Source organism: Bubalus kerabau, chromosome 5 (genome assembly GCF_029407905.1).
Source record: "Bubalus kerabau isolate K-KA32 ecotype Philippines breed swamp buffalo chromosome 5, PCC_UOA_SB_1v2, whole genome shotgun sequence".
NCBI classification, from domain to species: Eukaryota; Metazoa; Chordata; class Mammalia; order Artiodactyla; family Bovidae; genus Bubalus; species Bubalus kerabau.
In genome coordinates this window covers 83,942,191-83,963,960 of record NC_073628.1, presented here as the reverse complement: position 1 = coordinate 83,963,960, position 21,770 = coordinate 83,942,191, and the positions used below count along the sequence as shown (strand labels likewise).

The 21,770-nt window shown below is 37.1% G+C and overlaps 1 protein-coding gene across 2 annotated transcripts in view; it reads left to right on the top strand.

The window, feature by feature from the left end:
- Positions 1-21,770, top strand: part of LIN9 (lin-9 DREAM MuvB core complex component) — an 83,543-nt gene that overhangs the window by 369 nt on the left and 61,404 nt on the right. For both annotated transcript variants that reach the window (XM_055582020.1, XM_055582019.1), the window contains exons 2-4: positions 9,644-9,676; positions 11,242-11,336; positions 12,782-12,886. In XM_055582020.1, coding sequence (XP_055437995.1) covers positions 9,644-9,676; positions 11,242-11,336; positions 12,782-12,886 — 233 coding nt within the window. The remainder of the gene's footprint in view (positions 1-9,643; positions 9,677-11,241; positions 11,337-12,781; positions 12,887-21,770) is intronic.

Genomic DNA, 21,770 nt, shown 5'->3' with positions numbered 1-21,770 from the left:
CGGAGGCAGTGGCAGCTCCCCTGGCCCTGCTTGGGCCCCGGGCCGCGGTGGGGGAAGAGCGGCCCCCGGCCGCGGGGGCTGTCCTCGCCGCCTGCACCGTTCTCCTGGCGCGGAGAGACGCCTGACGGGGTTATGTAACTCGTTGTCCGGGGGCCGAGAAGGTCTCAGGCTGGGGAGGGGGTGGTCACAGCCCTTCTTCTTGCCCGGGTCTCTGATCCTGTCCTGTCACAGTTTCTGCCGCTGCGGGCACTTGTGATCATCACTGCCCTTCCTATCCTCCTCCGGTGTGTCCACCCCTAGAAGCGTTTCCGTGTCAAAGGGCTGGCCCCTTCCCCTGGGACCACAGGTGGCTGTGGACCTTTCCAGAGGTAATACAGACAGGGTCCACAAGTGTTCAGGGAGCCCCCATCCGACTGACTTTCTTCTGTGTCTTAGGAATCCTTCTGTGTCTTAAGAATCCTGGGGGTACCTTTATGCAGGGATGTGACCATCGCACCAGGCACATACAGTACTCTCCCCTGACTCCCACCCTGTGCATTGCCTCCCTTAACCTTGTTTACTTATCTGATATTCACTTGTGTTTAGTAAGTAAAAGCATTAATTCGTAGTTTAAGCACAATAGAACTTTATTTTGTAGTTTACAATATTGTATAAAGTATACAGGATAAAGGCAGATATTTTAGTTAATCACAAAAGAGACCTGATTCACACTCACTATTCAGTGTATGTATCCTTGTTATTTATGAGAGTTTTAGTATAAAGAAAACAAAAGTGATTTAACAATCACTGTTAAATCTGCCTGTGCAAGACCCTTAAAATGAGGGCTGAAAACAGCCAATTCTGTTTTCCTTGTGTGGTCATATAATCTTAAATGTGTTATAAAGCTGAAAGTTCAAGTTGCCAAACTGGGAAAAAGTTGTATTAAGAGAGTTTATGTTTCATATTTGCTCTAGACCAGTGCTGAATTCCAATGGAACTTTGTCAGCGATGGAGATTGTTCTGTTTTGCAATGTCCAGTAGGGTAGCCACTAGCCGTATTGGCTCTTGGAACTCTTCAGAAATGGCTACAGTGACTTTTAAATTTCATTTGATTTTTGTTAATTTAAGTCTGAATAATTACATATGGCTTTTGACCACTGTATTGGACAAGGCACAACCATAGACCACCAATGAATATTATTTTTTCTTGTCTGGAGAATATCTTTGTGATTTAGGATGCTCCTAAATAAAGGTGGGCCTACACAATGCACTCATCATCTGGAAATCTTTGCTGTCTTTTTCATAATCTTTTATCACCTCTTGGAAGTCCCAGCCACTTGATAACTGTCATTTAGAATGACACACTAGGGTTCAAATTCCAGCTACACTCTCAGACTGTATAATGTAGTCATTTATATTACTTTGTAACATCTCTGGTACACTAGGGTGTGTGTGGCGTGCACCTTAGCTTGTCCGGTATATGTCTTGTTTAGCTTGACCAGAGCTTGTTGAAAGCAGGGATTGCTTTAGCTGGTTTGTCACACAGTGCCACAAGTCAAGTATATATCTATATATGCTTAATTTAAATGGAATTGAATGTAGGGTAAGAGGCATGATGACTGACTGGAGCAGAAGTGATTTCAGTTTGATACTAGAAGTAGCAATATGTTTCTTTGCCAGGTTTGGTCAAGGGGGCTAGTTACAAGTTATCCAGTAGTCTGTATAACATTATCAATGAAAAAGCTACCTTTTATTTAGTCCTAATTATGCACCAGGTGCTGTACAAAGCATATTGGATACATTTGCTCATTTAATCCTCATTCCAGTTCAGGTAAATACTCTTAGTGAGGTAGTTGAGGCTGTCTTCAGCCCAGAACTTTCCAGTGAGCCTCTGTGCTTAACAGCTCCTGCTCATTTCACACATTGTCCTAGAGGCCCTTCAGGCTTTATGGGTTCAAGATCTACCTCATCATCCTACCCCAGTACAGAGATACTTTCAGTTGTTCTGGTTGAATGAATGGCTCCGCTGCAATCAGCTAAAACCTAGACTGAAGTTACCTTGCTCACTCCCAATATTTAAGCTTTTACTAAATCTTGTAACTGTTACCTTTTTAATATCTCTCAGTTTTACCTACTTGTTAAACTTTATCCTCATCCAAGTTGTCACCATCTCTTCTGCATAATTCACTTCAGCCTCCCATTAATCCACCACCGAACCCTCCCCCTCAGCCTACACACAGCCAGAGAGATCCTTTCGAAATATATGTATGTCATCCTATTGCTGAAAAGTCTACTGACTACAAGACCCTTTGTGGTCTGGCCATTCCCCATCTCTCCAGCACTATTTTGTACCACTCTCCCTCTCATTCTGTCCCTTTGAGCTAAACTGAACCTTTTTCAATCCATATAATCTCTCGGCTTTCTTTTTTTGTAGGGCCTTTGCTCATGCTCTTCTGTCTACCTGGAAAGCTCTTCCTTCCCCTCACTTCCAGTTAACTTCTACTTTGTCCTTTAGATCCCATTTTAGGCTTCTGTCCTCACTGACAAATAATACTTCTTATTAAATATTTTCATACCACTGTGTAATTTCTTAGTGGCAGCCGTCACAATTGCAGCTTTACATTTGCTACCTTTGGTTAGAAGCCCTACCAGAGAAGGTGCCATTTCTGTTTTTCTTCATGCCTGCAGTTTCATGCTTGACAGCTGGTTTCTTTCTCTGCTCTTTTTTCATACCACCCTTCTCCTGTCAATGAGTCCCCAAGCATAATATTGCCCCCTACCCTTCCTTCATATTCTAAGTGATCTACCCCAGGGCTTTTTTACTTGCTGTTTCTACAACCCTGACTCGTTGCTTTGACCTGTTCTTTCATGACTAGTCTTTTTCATGAGTTACCTTCTCAGAGAAGCCTTCTGTAACTACCATATATAAAATTAGTTCCTCTCCACACTGCGATCCCCTACTTATTTCCTTTACAGCAGCTACCACTATTGTCGTTGTCATTTTATGTTCTTGTTTAAGGTATGCCTCCTTCTGCTACACTGTAAGCTTCCCTGAGAACAGAGGCTTTGTCTTTTCCTTCAGTTAACCCTAGTCCCTAGGGCAGGTATTCAGTCAATATATGTTGAATGAATGAACATAGCCAGGAAAAGCAGGATTCTAACTTAAGTGAATTCACCTGCCTGTAAAATATTATTCTTAACCTAATTCTTTTTTTTTTTTTTTTGATTGATCAAAGTAATACTATCAATAAACATGGTCTGAAAATTAGTCTTGTGCTATGTACATTTTTCTCTAAGCAGTTTTACATATACCAACTCATTTAATCTCCCATTTTATGAAAGAAGAGTAAGTAGCACAGAAAGGTTAAGTAACTTGCTTTAGACAACACAAAGTGGCAGAGCCAAGATTCAAACACAGGTAGTCTTCATCTGTGTTCTTAACCACTGTGCTGTACTCTCTCTCAAGAAAGGAAGAAGGTTAAAGGTAGTAGGTCAGAATCGGCAAGATGCAGTGTCTGCCTTCATGGAGCAGAAATGATATCGTTACAGCTCACATCTCTTCCTTTAGATCTCTGCTCAAATATTACCTTTCATGAGCACCTTTAATAGAAACAGTCTTCCCTCCACCAGCTCCCACCCATCTTGCTTTATTATTTTTTTCCAGTAGTGCTTATCTTCCCTTGATATGTGTGCATGTGTTTATTTCCCCTCAGTAGGATGTAAATTGCCAGGGGAGCATCAGGAGCATGGGCTTTGTTTTGCATGCTGTCCTTGTCCCCAGTGCCTGCAGCAGGGGCCAGGATGCAGTCATACTCTCTGAATGGGTGAATGGTTACTGCTTTTTCTCAGATGAACCCTGTTTTTCTTGGTAGCTACGTGGATATGTGTTGCTTCCCAGTTGTGTTGTATTGTTTGATCCTTCTTAGCAAGACTTTATGGCCTCTCTCCGCCACCTTTCCCCTTACAGCTTTACTGCCTTTGGTCATTAAACTTCAGTTTGCCATGCAGAAGCTGTTAAGGTGCCCTGTTAGCCATTCTCCACATCTAGGCAAGACAATAGGGGGAAAGCAAGAGTGGCTTTGATATTGGTGGGTTGTCTGTTCTACAAGCCTCTTGAGTACTGCCTTGAAGAGAAGTCAGTTGAGGTTTGGAGACCTGAGATGCATAATAATGTTTCATAGGCAGAACCGTGATACTTTATCTGCTACTTTGCATTTAAAGTCTGTTGTCAATTTGTATGAGTTGTAAATAAATCATTGCTGCTTCTGTCTGATTTTTGTACTTTGTTCATGTTCTTCTATCTTCTACATTATCCCCTGAGATTATTATGTATTTATTTATTTTTGTGTTTTGTGTAATGTCATAATGGACTGGCTTCTTTTAGATGTTCAGTTCAGTTCAGTCTCTCAGTTGTGTGTGACTCTTTGCGATCCCATGAATCACAGGCCTCTCTGTCCATCACCAACTCCCAGAGTTCACCCAAACTCATGTCCGTCGAGTCGGTGATGCCATCCAGCCAGCTCATCCTCTGTCGTCCCCATCTCCTCCTGCCCCCAATCCCTCCCAGCATCAAGACCTTTTCCAATGAGTCAACTCTTCGCATGAGGTGGCCAAAGTATTGGAGTTTCAGCTTCAGCATCAGTCCTTCCAATAAACACCCAGGACTGATCTCCTTTAGGATGGACTGGTTGGATCTCTTTGCAGTCCAAATGACTCTCAAGTCTTCTCCAACACCACAGTTCAAAAGCATCAATTCTTTGGCGTTCAGCTTTCTTCACAGTCCAACTCTCACATCCATACATGACCACTGGAAAAACCATAGCCTTGACTAGACAGACCTTTATTGGCAAAGTAATGTCTCTGCTTTTGAATATGCTGTCTAGGTTGGTCATAACTTTCCTTCCAAGGAGTTCAGTTCAGTTCAGTCGCTCAGTCTTGTCTGACTCTTTGCAACCCCATGAATCACAGCACGCCAGGCCTCCCTGTCCATCACCAACTTCGGGAGTTCACCCAGACTCACGTCCATCAAGTCAGTGATGCCATCCAGCCGTCTCATCCTCTGTCATCCCCTTCTCCTCCTGCCACCAATCCCTCCCAGCATCAGAGTCTTTTCCAATGAGTCAGCTCTTTGCATGAGGTGGCCAAAGTACTGGAGTTTCAGCTTTAGCATCATTCTTTCCAAAGAAATCCCAGGGCTGATCTCCTTCAGAATGCACTGGTTGGATCTCCTTGCGGTCCAAGGGACTCTCAAGAGTCTTCTCCAACACCACAGTTTAAAAGCATCAATTCTTCAGCACTCAGCCTTCTTCACAGTCCAACTCTCACATCCATACATGACCACAGGAAAAACCATAGCCTTGACTAGACGAACCTTTGTTGGAAAATAATGTCTCTGCTTTTGAATATGCTATCTAGGTTGGTCATAACTTTCCTTGCAAGGAGTAAGCGTCTTTTAATTTCATGGCTGCAGTCACCATCTGCAGTGATTTTGGAGCCCCCAAAAATAAAGTCTGACACTGTTTCCACTGTTTCCCCATCTATTTCCCATGAAGTGATGGGACCGTATGCCATAATCTTCGTTTTCTGAATGTTGAGCTTTAAGCCAACTTTTTCACTCTGCACTTTCACTTTCATCAAGAGGCTTTTGAGTTTCTCTTCACTTTCTGCCATAAGGGTGGTGTCATCTGCATATCTGAGGTTATTGATATTTCTCCCGGCAATCTTGATTCCAGCTTGTGTTTCTTCCAGTCCAGAGTTTCTCATCATGTACTCTGTACTCTGCATATAAGTTAAATAAGCAGGGTGACAATATACAACCTTGACATACTCCTTTTCCTATTTAGAACCAGTCTGTTGTTCCATGTCCAGTTCTAACTATTACTTCCTGACCTGCATACAGCTTTCTCAAGAGGCATGTCAGGTGGTCTGGTATTCCCATCTCTTTCAGAATTTTCCACAGTTGATTGTGATCCACACAGTCAAAGGCCTTGGCATAGTCAACAAAGCAGAAGTAGATGTTTTTCTGGAACTCTCTTGCTTTTTCCATGATCCAGCAGATGTTGGCAATTTGATCTCTGGTTCCTCTGCCTTTTCTAAAACCAGCTTGAACATGTGGAAGTTCACGGTTCACATATTGCTGAAGCCTGGCTTGGAGAATTTTAAGCATTACTTTACTAGCGTGTGAGATGAGTGCAATTGTATGGTAGTTTGAGCACTCTTTGGCATTGCCTTTCTTTGGGATTGGAATGAAAACTGACCTTTTCCAGTCCTGTGGCCACTGCTGAGTTTTCCAGATTTGCTGGCATATTGAGTGCAGCACTTTCACAGCATCATCTTTCAGGATTTGAAACAGCCCAACTGGAATTCCATCACCTCCACTAGCTTTGTTTGTAGTGATGCTTTCTAAGGCCCACTTGACTTCACACTCCAGGATGATTGGCTCTAGGTGAGTGATCACACCATCATGATTATCTGGGTTGTGAAGATCTTTTTTGTACAGTTCTTCTGTGTATTCTTGCCATCTCTTCTTAATATCTTCTGCGTCTGTTAGGTCCATACCATTTCTGTCCTTTATCAAGCCCATCTTTGCAGGAAATATTCCCTTGGTATCTCTAATTTTTTTGAAAAGATCTCTAGTCTTTCGCATTCTGTTGTTTTCCTCTATTTCTTTGCATTGATTGCTGAGGAAGGCTTTCTTATCTCTTCTTGCTATTCTTTGGAACTTGCATTCAGATGCTTATATCTTTCCTTTTCTCCTTTGCTTTTTGCTTCTCTTTGTTTCACAGCTATTTGTAAGGCCTCCCCAGACAGCCATTTTGCTTTTTTGCATTTCTTTTCCATGGGGATGGTCTTGATCCCTGTCTCCTGTACAATGTCACGAACCTCATTCCATAGTTCATCAGGCACTTTGTCTATCAGACCTAGTCCCTTAAATCTATTTCTCACTTCCCCCGTATAATCGTAAGGGATTTGATTTAGGTCATAACTGAATAGTCTAGTGGTTTTCCCCACTTTCTTCAATTTAAGTCTGAATTTTGCAATAAGGAGTTCATGATCTGAGCCACAGTCAGCTCCTGGTCTTGTTTTTGTTGACTGTATAGAGCTTCTCCATCTTTGGCTGCTAAGAATATAATCAATCTGATTTCGGTGTTGACCATCTGGTGATGTCCATGTTAGAGTCTTTTCTTGTGTTGTTGGAAGAAGGTGTTTGTTACTGAACTGAACAGTATACTGAAAGAGGAACTCCCCAGGTCAGTAGGTGCCCAATATGCTACTGGAGATCAGTGGAGAAATAACTCCAGAAAGAATGAAGGGATGGAGCCAAAGCAAATACAACACCCAGTTGTGGATGTGACTGGTGATAGAAGCAAGGTCCGATGCTGTAAAGAGCAATATTGCATAGGAACCTGGAATGTCAGGTCCATGAATCAAGGCAAATTGGAAGTGGTCAAACAAGAGATGGCAAGAGTGAATGTCGACATTCTAGGAATCAGCGAACTAAAATGGGGTGGAATGGGTGAATTTAACTCAGACGACCATTATATCTACTACTGCGGGCAGGAATCCCTCAGAAGAAATGGAGTAGCCATCATGGTCAACAAGAGTCCGAAATGCAGTACTTGGATGCAATCTCAAAAATGACAGAATGATCTCTATTCGTTTCCAAGGCAAACCATTCAGTATCACGGTAATCCAAGTCTATGCCCCAACCAGTAATGCTGAAGAAGCTGAAGTTGAACGGTTCTATGAAGACCTACAAGACCTTTTAGAACTAACACCCAAAAAAGATGTCCTTTTCATTGTAGGAGACTGGAATGCAAAAGTAGGAAGTCAAGAAACACCTGGAGTAACAGGCAAATTTGGCCTTGGAATATGGAGTGAACCCGGGCAAAGACTAATAGAGTTTTGCCAAGGAAATGCACTGGTCATAACAAACACCCTATTCCAAGGAGTAAGCATCTTTAATTTCATGGCTGCAGTCACCAACAGACATTTATAACAAACCATGTAGAAACCTGCCTTTTCTCAATATAAGTAAATGGCTAACCTTTCAAATAACATCACTACTGCCTGATCTTACATTATATATTTTTTAAGCTTAATGGATGTCACAGTAACTGAGATGAAAAATAGCTGATTATAAAATAAAATAAATTTTAAAATGAGGAATGATAAGAAATAATAATTTGACTATAGTAAAAGAAAAGGTGCTCTAAACAGTTTTTTAAATTTAAAAAGGGAGATTTTGCTCACTAATAATTCTATGAATAATTTCTATTTTGGACCACAGAAAGGTTTTTTCCTCCCTGTACTTTCTTTTATTGAGATATAATTAACGTATAACCTTGTATTAGTTTTAGATATGAGTATAATGATTTGATATTTGTATATGTTGCAAAACAATAAGTTTAGTTAACACCCATCACCACACAGATACAATTTTTTTCTTGTGATAAAGACTTTTAAGATATACTCTTTTAGCAATTTTCAGAAATATAATACAGTATTGTTCACTTTAGTTACCATTGCTATATATTATATCCCCAGGACTTATTTATCTTATAACTGGAAGTTTGTACCTTTTGACCCCCTTCACCTCTTTTGCCTATCCTCCACCCCTGCCTCTGACAACTGCCAATTTGTTCTCTGTATCAGTCAGTTTGGTAGGGTTTTTTAATTTTTTTATTAAAAACATTTTATTACTATTTTTGGCCATGCTGAGTGGATTGTGGGATCTTAGTTCCCTGACCAGGGATTGAACCCTGGCCCTCAGCAGTCAAAGTGCAGAGTTCTAACCATTGGACCACCAGAGAAGCCCCTTTTTTATTTTTTCTAGATGTCCCATATAAGTGAGAGAGATCATACTTTATTATTTTTCAAATGACTTGATCTTCTTTGCATACATATCCAACTCTGAGATTTTCAATTTAGTGCTCTACCTCTCTCATAAAAGCTTCTTTGCCTATCAGTTCTCCTACAGCTCCTCACCCAAATATCCTTTATTTACACCAGAACCTTTAGTCCAGTGTTTCTCAATATGGGCTTCAGAGTACCTACAACAGAATCCCCTGAAGGCCTTTATTAATCCTTCAATTTCTACATGGAGGAGGAGCTTCCGGGTTGTTCTGCTATACACTGTTTTAGTTAGTGAATCCCTCCAGCTTTACGCTATTCCTTCTTGGCTTCTCTGAATGCCCTAGTCAGACTTGTATCTTTTTAAGTGTACGTACTTGCATTCTAGACTTCCATTCTAGACGGCTATGACAGTCCCTGGATCGTTTCCATTTTCTCTTTTCTAAAACTGTATTACCTCTTTTGATCTTTGCCTCAATAAATGTCAATTCCCTTTCTCTTTTCCTTCTCCAAAACCAGCACACTTTTGGTTGAGGATCCAAAATTGCTTCTGTCCCTACTCCTTCTCTTTCCTCTCTTTCTGTTTTTCTGTCTTACAAAGTTCACCAGTTCTCATAGTTTCAAACAGAACTCCCAGATGTCTCCAGTTCTTCCATATGTTGTCTGAGTTCTGGTCAATAGCTTGAACTGTCTATTAGTTATTTCTAATTGCATGTTCAACTATGACTTCAACATTGCTAAAACTAAGTGGATCACCAAGTTTTTTCTCTCACTCTGATTATGAAGTAATACTGATTTGTTTTCATTGCAGGCTCTTCAGCAAAAGCACTTGTCAGTTTAAAAGGTAAGAATCAGAGCTTGATTCTTTAGATATGGCATAAACTAGGAATTTAATTCATTAAGTTAATTTGGTTATAGTATTGTCTTTTCTTTCTAAGTTACAATTCACTATAGCTTTTAAATACTGGTTTTCACTGATGATAACTTTAAATTCATATGGGAATTTGGCCCTTGGTTTTCTCCCTCTAGAATTATTGATTAAAGTACTTTGTAACTAAACATTCTGAACAGTTCTTATTGGATTTAAATAATGTATTAACAACTGGGCTAAGCTGTATTTTGAGGGCTTCCCAGGTGGCTCAGTGGTTGTTTATTTTTAAAGAATTTTGTGAGCTAAGTAATAATGCAAGTCTCTTGAAATAAAACAGTGATAGTGTTATTTTGAGAAAAAGTTAGACTTGTTCCTTGGTCTTGCTATTTCTTTGTATGAGTAGATTAGACCAGTCCTTTTAGTATAATTTTGAAATTTTATCTCTTGAGCAAAGATTCTACTGGGTAAGTACATTAGGAACCAATCTAAATCTTCTCATAGGCTCATTAGTACTTTTAGTTTTTAAAGCTACCATGTTGTACCTTGGATGGGTGATGTACCAGATCAAGTCCTTCTGGCTTGAGAACACTTATCTTCCAGGATTACCCTCATTTATTTGTCTAGAAGGATCAACCCCATCTGATCTCTTTTGTACTTATTAAAATATATGTCTAAAAAACGAGAACATGGGTACACCCGTGGCGGATTCATGTTGATGTATGGCAAAACCAATACAATATTGTAATTAGCCTCTAATTAAAATAAATAAATTTAAAAAAAAAAGAAAGAAAACCGACTCCACTATTTTTTTCTCCAAATATTAAAGCCATGTCTCTTTTTAAATATATACAAGGAGCATAAAATTTTTATAGGAAAATTAGAAAATGCTATCAGGTAATTAAAAGGAAATAGAAACAACTATCCTGTGTATATTCATCTCAATTTTCTCTGTCTCTCTCTAAATAAACAAATTTTTATAAAAATTAAACTCACCTTCTTTAATTTCACAATTTTCATGTTTAATGTATTTAATCAGTTGATCAGATTTTTTTCTGGTTGAATTCAACTCTGAAGACGTTTTACAGAATTAAGGGAAAAAAATACCACATATGTCATTTTTGGATATCAAGGGTTTTACACGTTGAAGCAGAAAACGTTTAGAAATATGCTCTAAGTTCAAAGTTAAAACTTTTCTCATTTTTCCTTGCCTGCTTTCAGTCAGACTGTACTGAGACAGTTTTTGGCAAATTAGAATAGAGGAATTATTGAAAACCAAAATGAAATAAGCCACACATGTTTTAATATGAAAATGTAATAGTTTCAAGTAGAATCAGCTTGTCAAATTATTTAGAAAGTTTGATGAGAAAATACAGAAGAGATTTTTTTCATTTGTAATAAACTAAAATTATTATGGGCAGTATATTTTTTCCATATTGGTAAATATTTCAGATATATTGCTGTTATTAAAAGGCCATATTTATAGTATAAAGTCCTTTGAACTAAAGTTAAATATCATAAATAATAATTATTTATTACAGAAGGAAGCTTATCTAACACATGGAATGAAAAGTACAGTTCTTTACAAAAAACACCTGTTTGGAAGGGCAGGAATACAGGCTCTGCTGTGGAAATGGTGAGGAATTAGTTTTTCTTACTCTTTAGAATATGATAGCTAAATTGTCTATATTATTGTCATGTACACATTCTTATAGCACTATAAAACTTTTTCTAAGGTTTTTCTCCAGTTCCAACCGTTTGTTTAAGTGTCATTGAACAGTATTTGGTCGTATCTAGATAAATAATCTGTGGTATCTGTTCATCATTAAGCATTTGTAAGTAATTCTTGCTTTAAAGAGGCAAACCAAAAAAACTCCTCAACAACCCAAAATCTTTAATAGATTTTTAATGATTTAGTAGATTTTTTTAAAATAAAAAAAAAATGTATGTGACTCCGGACCCTACAAAAAGATTTCTAGATAAGTGGTAAGATGTTGAAATCTTGTGGAGGTCAAGGGTAAATGCATTTAAGTTGGGAAGTAAAGATGAGCACATAATTGGCATAACTAACAATTTTGGGGGCCTTTCTTCCTCCCCTAGCCCCTGGAAATTTTAGGGGTCAATCATGAAACACAGCTGGGTTAGACGGCAGCTGTCTCAGTAGCCTGGACAGTTGGCCATACTCTTATCAACCCTGCTGTCATCATTTTCTTCTTCCTCTCGGCCCACGGTCAGGGGAGGGAAGCAGGGTAGCGGGGACTTCCTGTTAGGCCTATGCGTTCTTAAGGCTCTCAGTGGGTTTAATTTCAAGGGTCCATACCTTTGATGTCATTTGGATGCTTCCCATATGTTGCTATTCCACTGCCCCTGCTTCAGTTCAAAGTAGGCATGGAACTGTCTTGAATGATGAGAGAAGGATTTGAAAAGGGTGTGGGTGTTATTGGGATATTATTTCTGGTGTTCTTTATTAATAAAGGCTCTGAACCTAGGATGGACTGTAAGTTTTTTCATATTACAGATCCTTAAGTTTGTAATATATTTTGGATACTTAAAAGTTTTTAGTTCATATGCACTTATCAAGCATCTGTTATTATCTCGTCTTTTTATTAAATGGAAATTTGTCAACAATTTTTTATAGCAGATCTAGTATAATATTATATACCTTTAGATTTACTCTCTAAAGTGAGTAAATGTACTCTCAAAGTCTAGTAAATTTGTCCCTACCCAGTCCTACACAGGAGACACATCATGTGAAACACCTAATTGCTTGGTATTAATCCAAGCACCAACATAATGAGAACTGGAATTTCCGGAACTTAATTTTCAAGACTACTAGCATACTGTATGAAGACTTGGGTTCTACTTTAATTATCAGCTGGGTGTTTCATTTTTAAACAAGTTGCATAAATATGTATATTTCTACTTTATAAAATCTAAGATTATTTGTATGCTTTATATTTTCTTTCTTCTTCAGTACTGATGATAATTCAGTTAGCTGTATTTTCCAAGTGTAGAATTGTGCTTTGGAACAAAAATGAGATATGTTTGGCCTTTTCTTTAAATAAAAAATTTGTATCATAGCCTTTCAGAAACTCAAAACGAAGTCGGCTCTTTTCTGATGAAGATGACAGACAAATAAATACAAGGTCACCTAAAAGAAACCAGAGGGTAGCAATGGTTCCACAGGTATGTGTGTGCTAAAATTTTGTTTCATTGAAAGGAAATGAGCAATCATTCAGCATAATAAAGTTTGTATTTATCATTCTATCACATTTTGAGTGACAAGTTCTTTTCTTTAAATCGTTACTTCGGCTCAGCTCTGTTTTAGTTACCTGAAAAGGGGCATTATTTTATTCATGAACTTTAAACCAGAGTAGAAAGCCAATCCTCAGTCTTACAAATGCACACTATTCTGTTTTGGGGGGCAGGGGGCACTGCCCCACAATATGCAGGATCTTAGTTCCCTGGCCAAGGATCTAACCTGTGCCTCCTGTAGTGGAAGTGCAGAATCCTAACCACTGGACCACCAGGGAAGTCCCATGTACACTCCTTTTAAGCATGGAGATAGTGGACATTAAACAAATGAATTTGGCAAATTGGGATCAGCTTGGCATTTTGCATGGAATTCAGAGGGGAAAAATCATTTTAGTTTATCACTAAGGGAAGTATGTTGAAGACTTTCTTTATCCAGAAGAGGAAAATGTATAGTGAAAAATCGTATTTCCTTTTTCAGTTTTGACGTCTTTTTTTTTTTTTTAAGTGATAGTAGACATATAAGAATCAAAGGAATGAATGAAAATTAGAAAAGGAAATATTAACTTTAAAAATAATTTTCTTCTATGAAACTTAAAATTTTTGATAAAGTTATTCCCTACTTTCATTTTTTTTCAAAAGCATTTTAAGATTTTCTAGTAGGATATATTATAGTAGAGGTAATTTTCTTAACCAAAGATTTGGCATCAAATAAATTAGAAGTATTACCAGCAATACGCCCTACCAAAAAATCCAAAGAGCTTTTACATACCTTTATGGTCATTTCAAATAGTAAAATATATTGTTATCTATAAAATGAACAAAAATTATCACAGCAATTTGAATCACTTATCGGCTTTTCTTCCTGTCTTCCTTTGGCCAATCATTTTGATTTGCCTGGTTCAGAGTCCATATTTGGTATATTTCAGGATTCTCCTGAGTGTGCACATATATCTCTTAGCCAAGATGGATTCTACCAAAGAGACATATGGGTAGAGTATCAGTTAGCACCACTCTGCTTTGACCTCCAAGGAGCCTTTCTGCACATATGTGGTCAGGGAGATCTCCTGACTTCAAGAATGAGAAATATGTGGTCTGGGCAGGGTCCAGTGTCCTCTCTTAATTGTTCTGCTATTCTTGTCTTGGAGTTTCAGTCCACAGGGAATGAATCTCCTATTGCTTTACCCTGGGCAGGAGCCCCATCTACCTCCTGCCTCAACTGGACTGCCAGGGAAGTCCCCTGTGTTGACCTTGGAAGAGCTGTATTATTATGATAATTTGGATGCTTTAATTATATTTAGATTTTTAAAAAATTTCCAAACATATGGAGTTAAAAAAAATTTTTTTTTAATGTCTCTTCAGCTATTTATTAGGAAAAATTTCAAACATACAGAGAACTCTGGTCTTTGTGACTGTGAAACCAACCTCCCCCAAGTCTACCCAAAGCCCTCCTCCCCAGGCACATTTCATTCCTCTGGGACTGTTTTACAAAGACCTTTCAACTTCTGAGCAATACAATACAAATATAACATAGGACAGATATGATATGAGACTTATTCAAATATGTGAAAAAATTTTATATTCTCTGAGTTTTCTTTTTTCTAGTCTTACATGCCTAGTTCATTCAGTCTTCATTTATATGATATGTCTTATTTTCTTACCCTCCTAGTCATAACCTCTAATCTGTTGTATTCTTTTTGTTTAAAGAGCACCACTCAGAGCTGAAAAATTACAAAAATCCAAATTTACTGAGTCTTTAGTATGTTCCAGATCCTGTTCTAAGCACTTTGTATGTAATATTTTGATTTAATCTTCAAATTCCCCATGAGTTAGGTTACTTATTTCACATTTTTCAGATGAGAAAGCAGACACACAGAAGTTACCTTGTTCAAGATCCTAAAGCTGGGAAGTGAAAGCTGATACTGAATGGCAGACAGCCTGTCTTAAGAGCCTTTCTTTTTTTGTTGTAGCTTTATTGAGATGTAATTAAGAAAGCAGACAATTCAGTATGCTTTAAATATATGCATAGATGTGTGCAACAGTTACCACAGCCAATTTTAAGACATTTTCATCATCTCAAAAAAAGAAAAAGCAGTAGTAGTCACTCTCCATTTTCCATTTATTGAATAAACCCTTAGAAGTATAATTGCTGCAAGGGTATTTACACTTAAACTTTGGAAGATACTACCTAATAATCTATTTTTAAAAGTTGGAATAACATATTTCCACTAACAAATTGACTGTATTTCTTCATACTCAACAGAGGGATCTTCAATACAGTTTTATGTCCAATGAGCCACCAATACCCTGTTTTAAAATCTGCATCAATAACTCAATAGAAATAAGAATAGCACTCTTTCTGATAGTAATATTTTGTAATAATTTGGTTATTTTTTATGCTAAATGACTCATGACATATAATTTTTTTTTACATTAACAAGTCAACTTTCTAAGTACCATGTGGTATCCTGAATTGGATTCTGGGCCAGAAAAAGGACATTAATGGAAAAACAGAAAAAATCCAAATAAAGTCTGTTGTTTAATAGTATTATACCAGTGTTAATTTCTTAGTTTTGACAAACAGTGGTTGTATAAGATGTTAACATTAGGGAAAGCTGGATGAAGGGCATATGGGAACTCTGTATTGTCTTTGCAACTTTTCTATAAATCTACAGTCTTTCCAAAATAAAGTTTTATATTTAAAAATAAGTTAATTTTAACCTTCATCTACCCTTCTGATCTGCTTCCCTCTTCCATTGATAACCAACCAATTTTAGACCTCTTTAATACTTCTAAACCTTTCTATATGTTTTCACAGAAAATATATAGTATTGTTTTGTGTATGTAGTTTAAAAATTACATTTATAGTAGTATTTTCATGATATTGTATCAGTCATCATTCTGTAATTTATTTTTTCACTCAAAAGTCTGTTTTTTTGTTTTTATTTTGTCTTGTGGCTTGTAGAGATCTTAGTTCCCTGACCAGGGATTGAAGCTAGGTCCCCTGTAGTGGAATCAAAGTTTGTTTTTGAGATCTGGCTACGCTGACTGATTTAGACAGGCTTCGGTGTTTCATTTCTTTTTGCTGTTTTATAGTATTCAACCTTATACCATAATTTATTTCTAAATTCTCTATTTATGGGCGTTCAAGTGGTTTCTGAGTTTTCACTTTTACACACAATGCTGTGGTGAACATCCCAAGCATGTTTTATAAATTTGCAAGTGTATTCTAGGACAGATGCCTAAAATGTGGAATTGCTGGATCACAGGATATGCACATTTAAAGTTTTTAAAGTAGTGCCAGATTATTCTCCAAAGAAATTGTACTGGCTTATACTTTCAGCCAATAATATATCACAGTGCCTATTTTATCTAATGCTTGTCAACCCAGTATAACCAAACAGCTAGATTTTTGCTAGTCTCATAACAGCATCTCATTTGTTTTAGTTGGTAGGTCATCTATGAGTGATGGTGAGATACTTTTCATATACATTTATAAACTTTCTTTCTTTTGTTCTAAACTTTCTCCTATTTTTTTTTTTATTTTTAAATTTTATTTATTTATTTACTCATGTTTGTCTGTGTTAGGTCTTTGTTGCTACACATCGGTTTTCTCTAGTTGCAGCAAGCAGGGCCTACTCTTTGTTGTAGTGTGTGGGCTTCTCATTGCAGTGGCTTCTGTTGTTGCAGAACACAGGCTCTAGAGTGTGGACTCAGTAGCTGGAGCTCATGGGCTTAGTTGCTCCACGACATCTGGAATCTTCCTGGATCAGGGATCAAACCTGTGTCCCCTACATTGGCAGGTGGATTCTTATCCACTGTAACAGCAGGGAAGTCCTTCTCCCATTTTTAAAAATTGAATTATTGGTAATTTCTGATTAATTTGTAACAACTTTGTATATATTAAGAATATTAGTCCTTTGGCTATTTATATTATAATTTTTTTCAGAGTTTATATAATAGTTTGTCTTTTGCTTTGTTTCTGTATTTTTCACCATGCTGCTGCTGCTGCTGCTAAGTCGCTTCAGTCGTGTCCGACTCTGTGCGACCCCATAGACAGCAGCCCACCAGGCTCTGCCGTCCCTGGGATTCTCCAGGCAAGAACACTGGAGTGGGTTGCCATTTCCTTCTCCATTGCGTGAAAGTGAAAAGGGAAAGTGAAGTCGCTCAGTCGCGACCGACTTGTGGCGACCCCATGGACTGTAGTCCCCCAGGCTCCTCTGTCCATGGGATTTTCTAGGCAAGAGTACTGGAGTGGCTTGCCATTGTCGTCTCCATTTTTCACCATAGAGGACTGAAAAAGATTCTATAGGTCAAATATACCTGTTTCCTTTTAATGAGTTTTTGATTGTATGATCAGAAAAACCTTCCCTAGTCTAAAATTTATAGCTTTAGAATTCTCTATTTCTTATTTCATTTTTTTAAAAAAATGTTTAAATCTTCAACTGTCTGAAATTTATTTTGGAGTAAGGAATGAGGTAAGACTGCAACCAGATTTTTTTTCCAGAGGACTGTTTAGTTGTCCTGGTAACATTTACTAAATAATCCATCTTTTTTACATTGGTTTATAATGCTACTGCATGACAAGCTAAATTCTGTATATATTTGGGTTTATTTCTAGACTTCCTATCTCTTTAGTATATCTCTCTATGTGCTAGTATCAAATTATTTTAATGTGATTTTATATTGTGTTTTAGCCTCTGATATAACATTACTTATTCTTTTTTAAGATTTTCCTGAATATTCTTTCACATTTATTTTTCCTTATGAACTTTAGAATCAACTTGACTAAGAAAAAGAGTCTGTTGGGATTTTCATTGATATTGCAGTAATATTATAAATTAATTTGGGGAATATGACATGTAACATTGGGACTACCCATCCAAGAACTGGTTGTAGTTCCACTTATTCAAGCTTTTTTGCCCCTTTTTTGTTGTCGTTTAGTTGCTAGATCATGTTCGACTCCATGTACTGCAGCATACTGGCTTCATGTCCTTCACTATCTCCCACAGTTTGCTCAAACTCATGTCCATTGAATCAGTGATGCCATCCAACCATCTCATCCTCTGTCGCCCCTTTCACCTCTTCCTGCCTTCAATCTTTCCCAGCATCAGGGTCTTTTCCAAGGAGTCAGTTTTTCACATCAGGTAGCCGAAGTATTGGAGTTTCAGCTTTAGCATCAGTCCTTCCAATGAATATTCAGTACTGATTTCCTTTCAGATTGACTGGTTTGATCTTGCAGTCCAAGGGATTCTCAAGAGTCTTCTCCAACATCACAGTTCAAAAACATCAGTTCTTCAGCACTCAGCTCTTTATAGTCCAACTCTTACATCCATACATGACTACTGGAAAAACCATAGCTTTGACTAGACAGAACTTTGTTGGCAAAGTAACATCTCTGCTTTTTAATACACTGTTTAGGTTGGTCATAGCTTTTCTTCCAAGGAGCAAGCGTCTTTTAACTTGATGGCTGCAGTCACCATCCACAGTGATTTTGGAGCTTTAGAAAATAAAATCTGCTACTGTTTCCATTTTTTCCCCATCTGTTTGCCATGAAATAATGGAACTGGATGCCATGATCTTAGTTTTTTGAATATTTGGTTTTTAAACCAATTTTTTCCACTCTCCTCTTTCATCTTCATCAAGAGGCTCTTTTAGTTCCTCTTCGCCTTCTGCCATTGGGTTGGTGTCATCTGCCAATAAGAGGTTGTTGATATTTCTCCTGGCAATCTTGATTCCAGACTTTAAATTTCTTTTCCATGTCAATCTTGCACATTTCTTAAGTGTATTCCTAGGCGTTTAATACTTTGTTCTCACCATTTTTGCTGTAATAAACAATGTATTTCTTGTTTTATTGTCTAATCTGTTTTCATTTATATAGAGAGAAGATAATATCTTTTAAAAATAGAGAATTTTGGATAACAGCTTGTTTTCTCCTGCTTTATTAAATTCTTACAGTAGATTTTTTTGAGTTTTCTGGGAAAGTCATGTCACCTGCAGATTTACAGTTTTATTCTTTTTCTTCAATTGGCTAATTCCACCATCAAATATAGTACAATGTCAAAAATAGTATAATCAACATCTTTATCATAGTCCTCACTTTAATGAGAAATGTTCACAATTTTAACGTTGAATATGATCCTGACTTTTGGATTGGATTGGGGAGAAATGTGTTATTTATTTATTTTTGGCTGTGCTAGATCTTCCTTGATGCATGGGCTCTTCTTTAGTTGTGGAGAGCAGGGGCTACTCTCTAATTGCCATGCACAAGCTTCTCTTTGCGGTAGCTTTTGTTGTGGCGCACGGTCTCGAGTGCGCATGAGCATCGGTAATTGTGGCACGTGAGCTCAGTAATTGGCGATTCCCGGGCTCTGGAGCACAGGCTCAATAGTTGTGGCACGTGGGATCTTCCCAGATCAGGGATTGAACTCACGTGTCCTGAATTGGAAGGTGGATTCTTTACCACTGAGCCACCAGGGAAGCCTGAGAAATGTGTTTTGAAGGTTAAGAAAGTATTCATCTATTTTTATTTTCTTGGTCAGTATAACTAAAGGCTTATTAATTTTGTTGAATATTTTCTTCAAATAATTTTTGATTGTATTGATTTTTCTTCTATTGGTTTTCTGTTTTTTATTTCTTTTATTTTTGCTCTGATTTTTATTATTTTCTTCCTCTACTTGCTTTGAGTTTTCTTTGTTCTTTTTTTTTTCTAATTAAGGTGGAAGGATAAGTTATATTTGAAATTTTTATTTTATCCTAGTACAAGCATTTATCCAATGAATTAAATTTTTCTTTCAGGTACTGCTTTAGCTGTATCACTTAACTTTTGGCATATTGTGTTTTTTTCAGTCATTTTGTCTATTTTATTCCATTAAGAGTTTTTTTAGTAGATATTGGATTTTATCAAGTGTTTTAGCATCAGTGGAAGTGATCATATGATTTTCATTATTTCATTTATTAATAATGGCACATTACACTAATAGTTTTCTAATACTGGCCCTTTCTTGTATTCTTGACATGAATTTCACTTGGTTGTGTTGTATTTTTTTGATGTTCTGATGATGTTTTTTAAGCTTTTTAAAAAATGAAATATAATTGATATATTATGTTTAGGTATACAATATGATAATTTTATTATTTGTGTATATTGTGAAATGATCATCACAGTAAGTCTAGTCAACATGCATCCCCATAGTTACAATTTTTTTTTCTTGTGATGAGAACTTTAAAAATTTATTCTTTTAGCAACTTTCAGATAAATAGTATGATATAGTCACCATGCTGTACATGACATACCCATAACTTACTTATTTTTTTAGTATATGTGCTGCCGAAGCGAGCACATAACTTACTTATTTTATAACTGGAAGTTTGTATCCTTTGACCATTTTTTATCCATTTCATCTGTCCCCCTACCCTGTCTCTGGCAACCACTAGTCTGTTCTCTGTTGAGTTTGGGTTTTTTGAGGGGAGAGGAGTATTTTTTTTTTTTTTAAGTTACACATATAAGTAAAAGTATATGCTGTTTATCTTTCTCTGACTTATTTCACTTAGCATGATGTCCTCAAGGCCTATCCACCTTGTCACAAATGGAAAAATTTCCTTCTTTTTAATGACTGAATAATATTCCATCTGCATATATACCACATTTTCTTTGTTTGTTCATTTGTCAGTGTATGCAGCAGTTGTTTCCATGTCTTGGCTATTGTAACTAATTCTCCAGTGAACTTGGGGGTGCATGTATCTTTTGGAGATAGTGAGTTCATTTCCTTTGGATAAACACCCAGAATTAGAATTGCTGGATTATGTGGTACATCTATTTTTAATTTTCTGAGCAACCTCCATACTGTTTTGCCTTCTGGCCACACCAATTTACATTTCCACCAGCAGTTTACAAGGGTTCTCTTTTTTCACATGCTCTCCAACATTGTTATTTCTTGCATTTTTGATAATAGTCATTCTTACAGATGTGAGGTAATATCTTACTGTGGCATTTCCTTGATAGTGATGTTGAGCACCTTCTCATGTACCTCTTTGCCATTTGTGTGTCATCTTTGGAAAAATGTCTATTCAACTCCTCCACCCATTTTTAAATCAGACTGTCTTTTTGTCGTGGAGTTGTGTGAGTTCCTTATATATTTTGGGTATTAACCTCTTGTCAGATATATGATTTGGAAATATTTTCTCCCATTCTGTAGCCTGCCTTTTCATTTTGTTGATTGTTTCTTTGTGGTGCAGGAGCTTTTCAGTTTGATGTAGTCCCACTTAGTGACTGTTGCTTCTGTTGTCTTTGCTTTTGGTGTCATCTCCAAAAAAAATTATCACCAAGACCAATGTCTAGATTTTCCCCTATATTTTCTTCTAGGAATTTTATAGTTTCAGGTCTTATATTTACATTTAAGGCTTTAATATGTTTATTTTTGTGATGTAAGACAGGTAGCCAGTTTTATTCTTTTGCTTGTGAAAACCATTTCCAACACCATTTATCAAAGAGACTATCTTTTCCCCAACTGAGTATTCTTGGTTACCTTGTCAAATATCAATTGACCATATTTGCATGCATTTATTTCTGGGCTCAGTTCTGTTTCATTGGCCTAACCTATCTGTTTTTATGCTAGTCCTATCACATTTTGATTACTATAGCTTTGTAATATAGTTTATAGTCTATATTATTAGATTAGGGAGTGTGACGCCTCTGACTTTGTCCTTTTTTCTCAAGATTACTTTGGCTAGTCAGGGTTTTTTTGTGGTTTCATAACAGTTTTTGGATTGCTTGTTCTATTTCTGTGAAAAATGCCATTGAAATTTTAATAGAGAT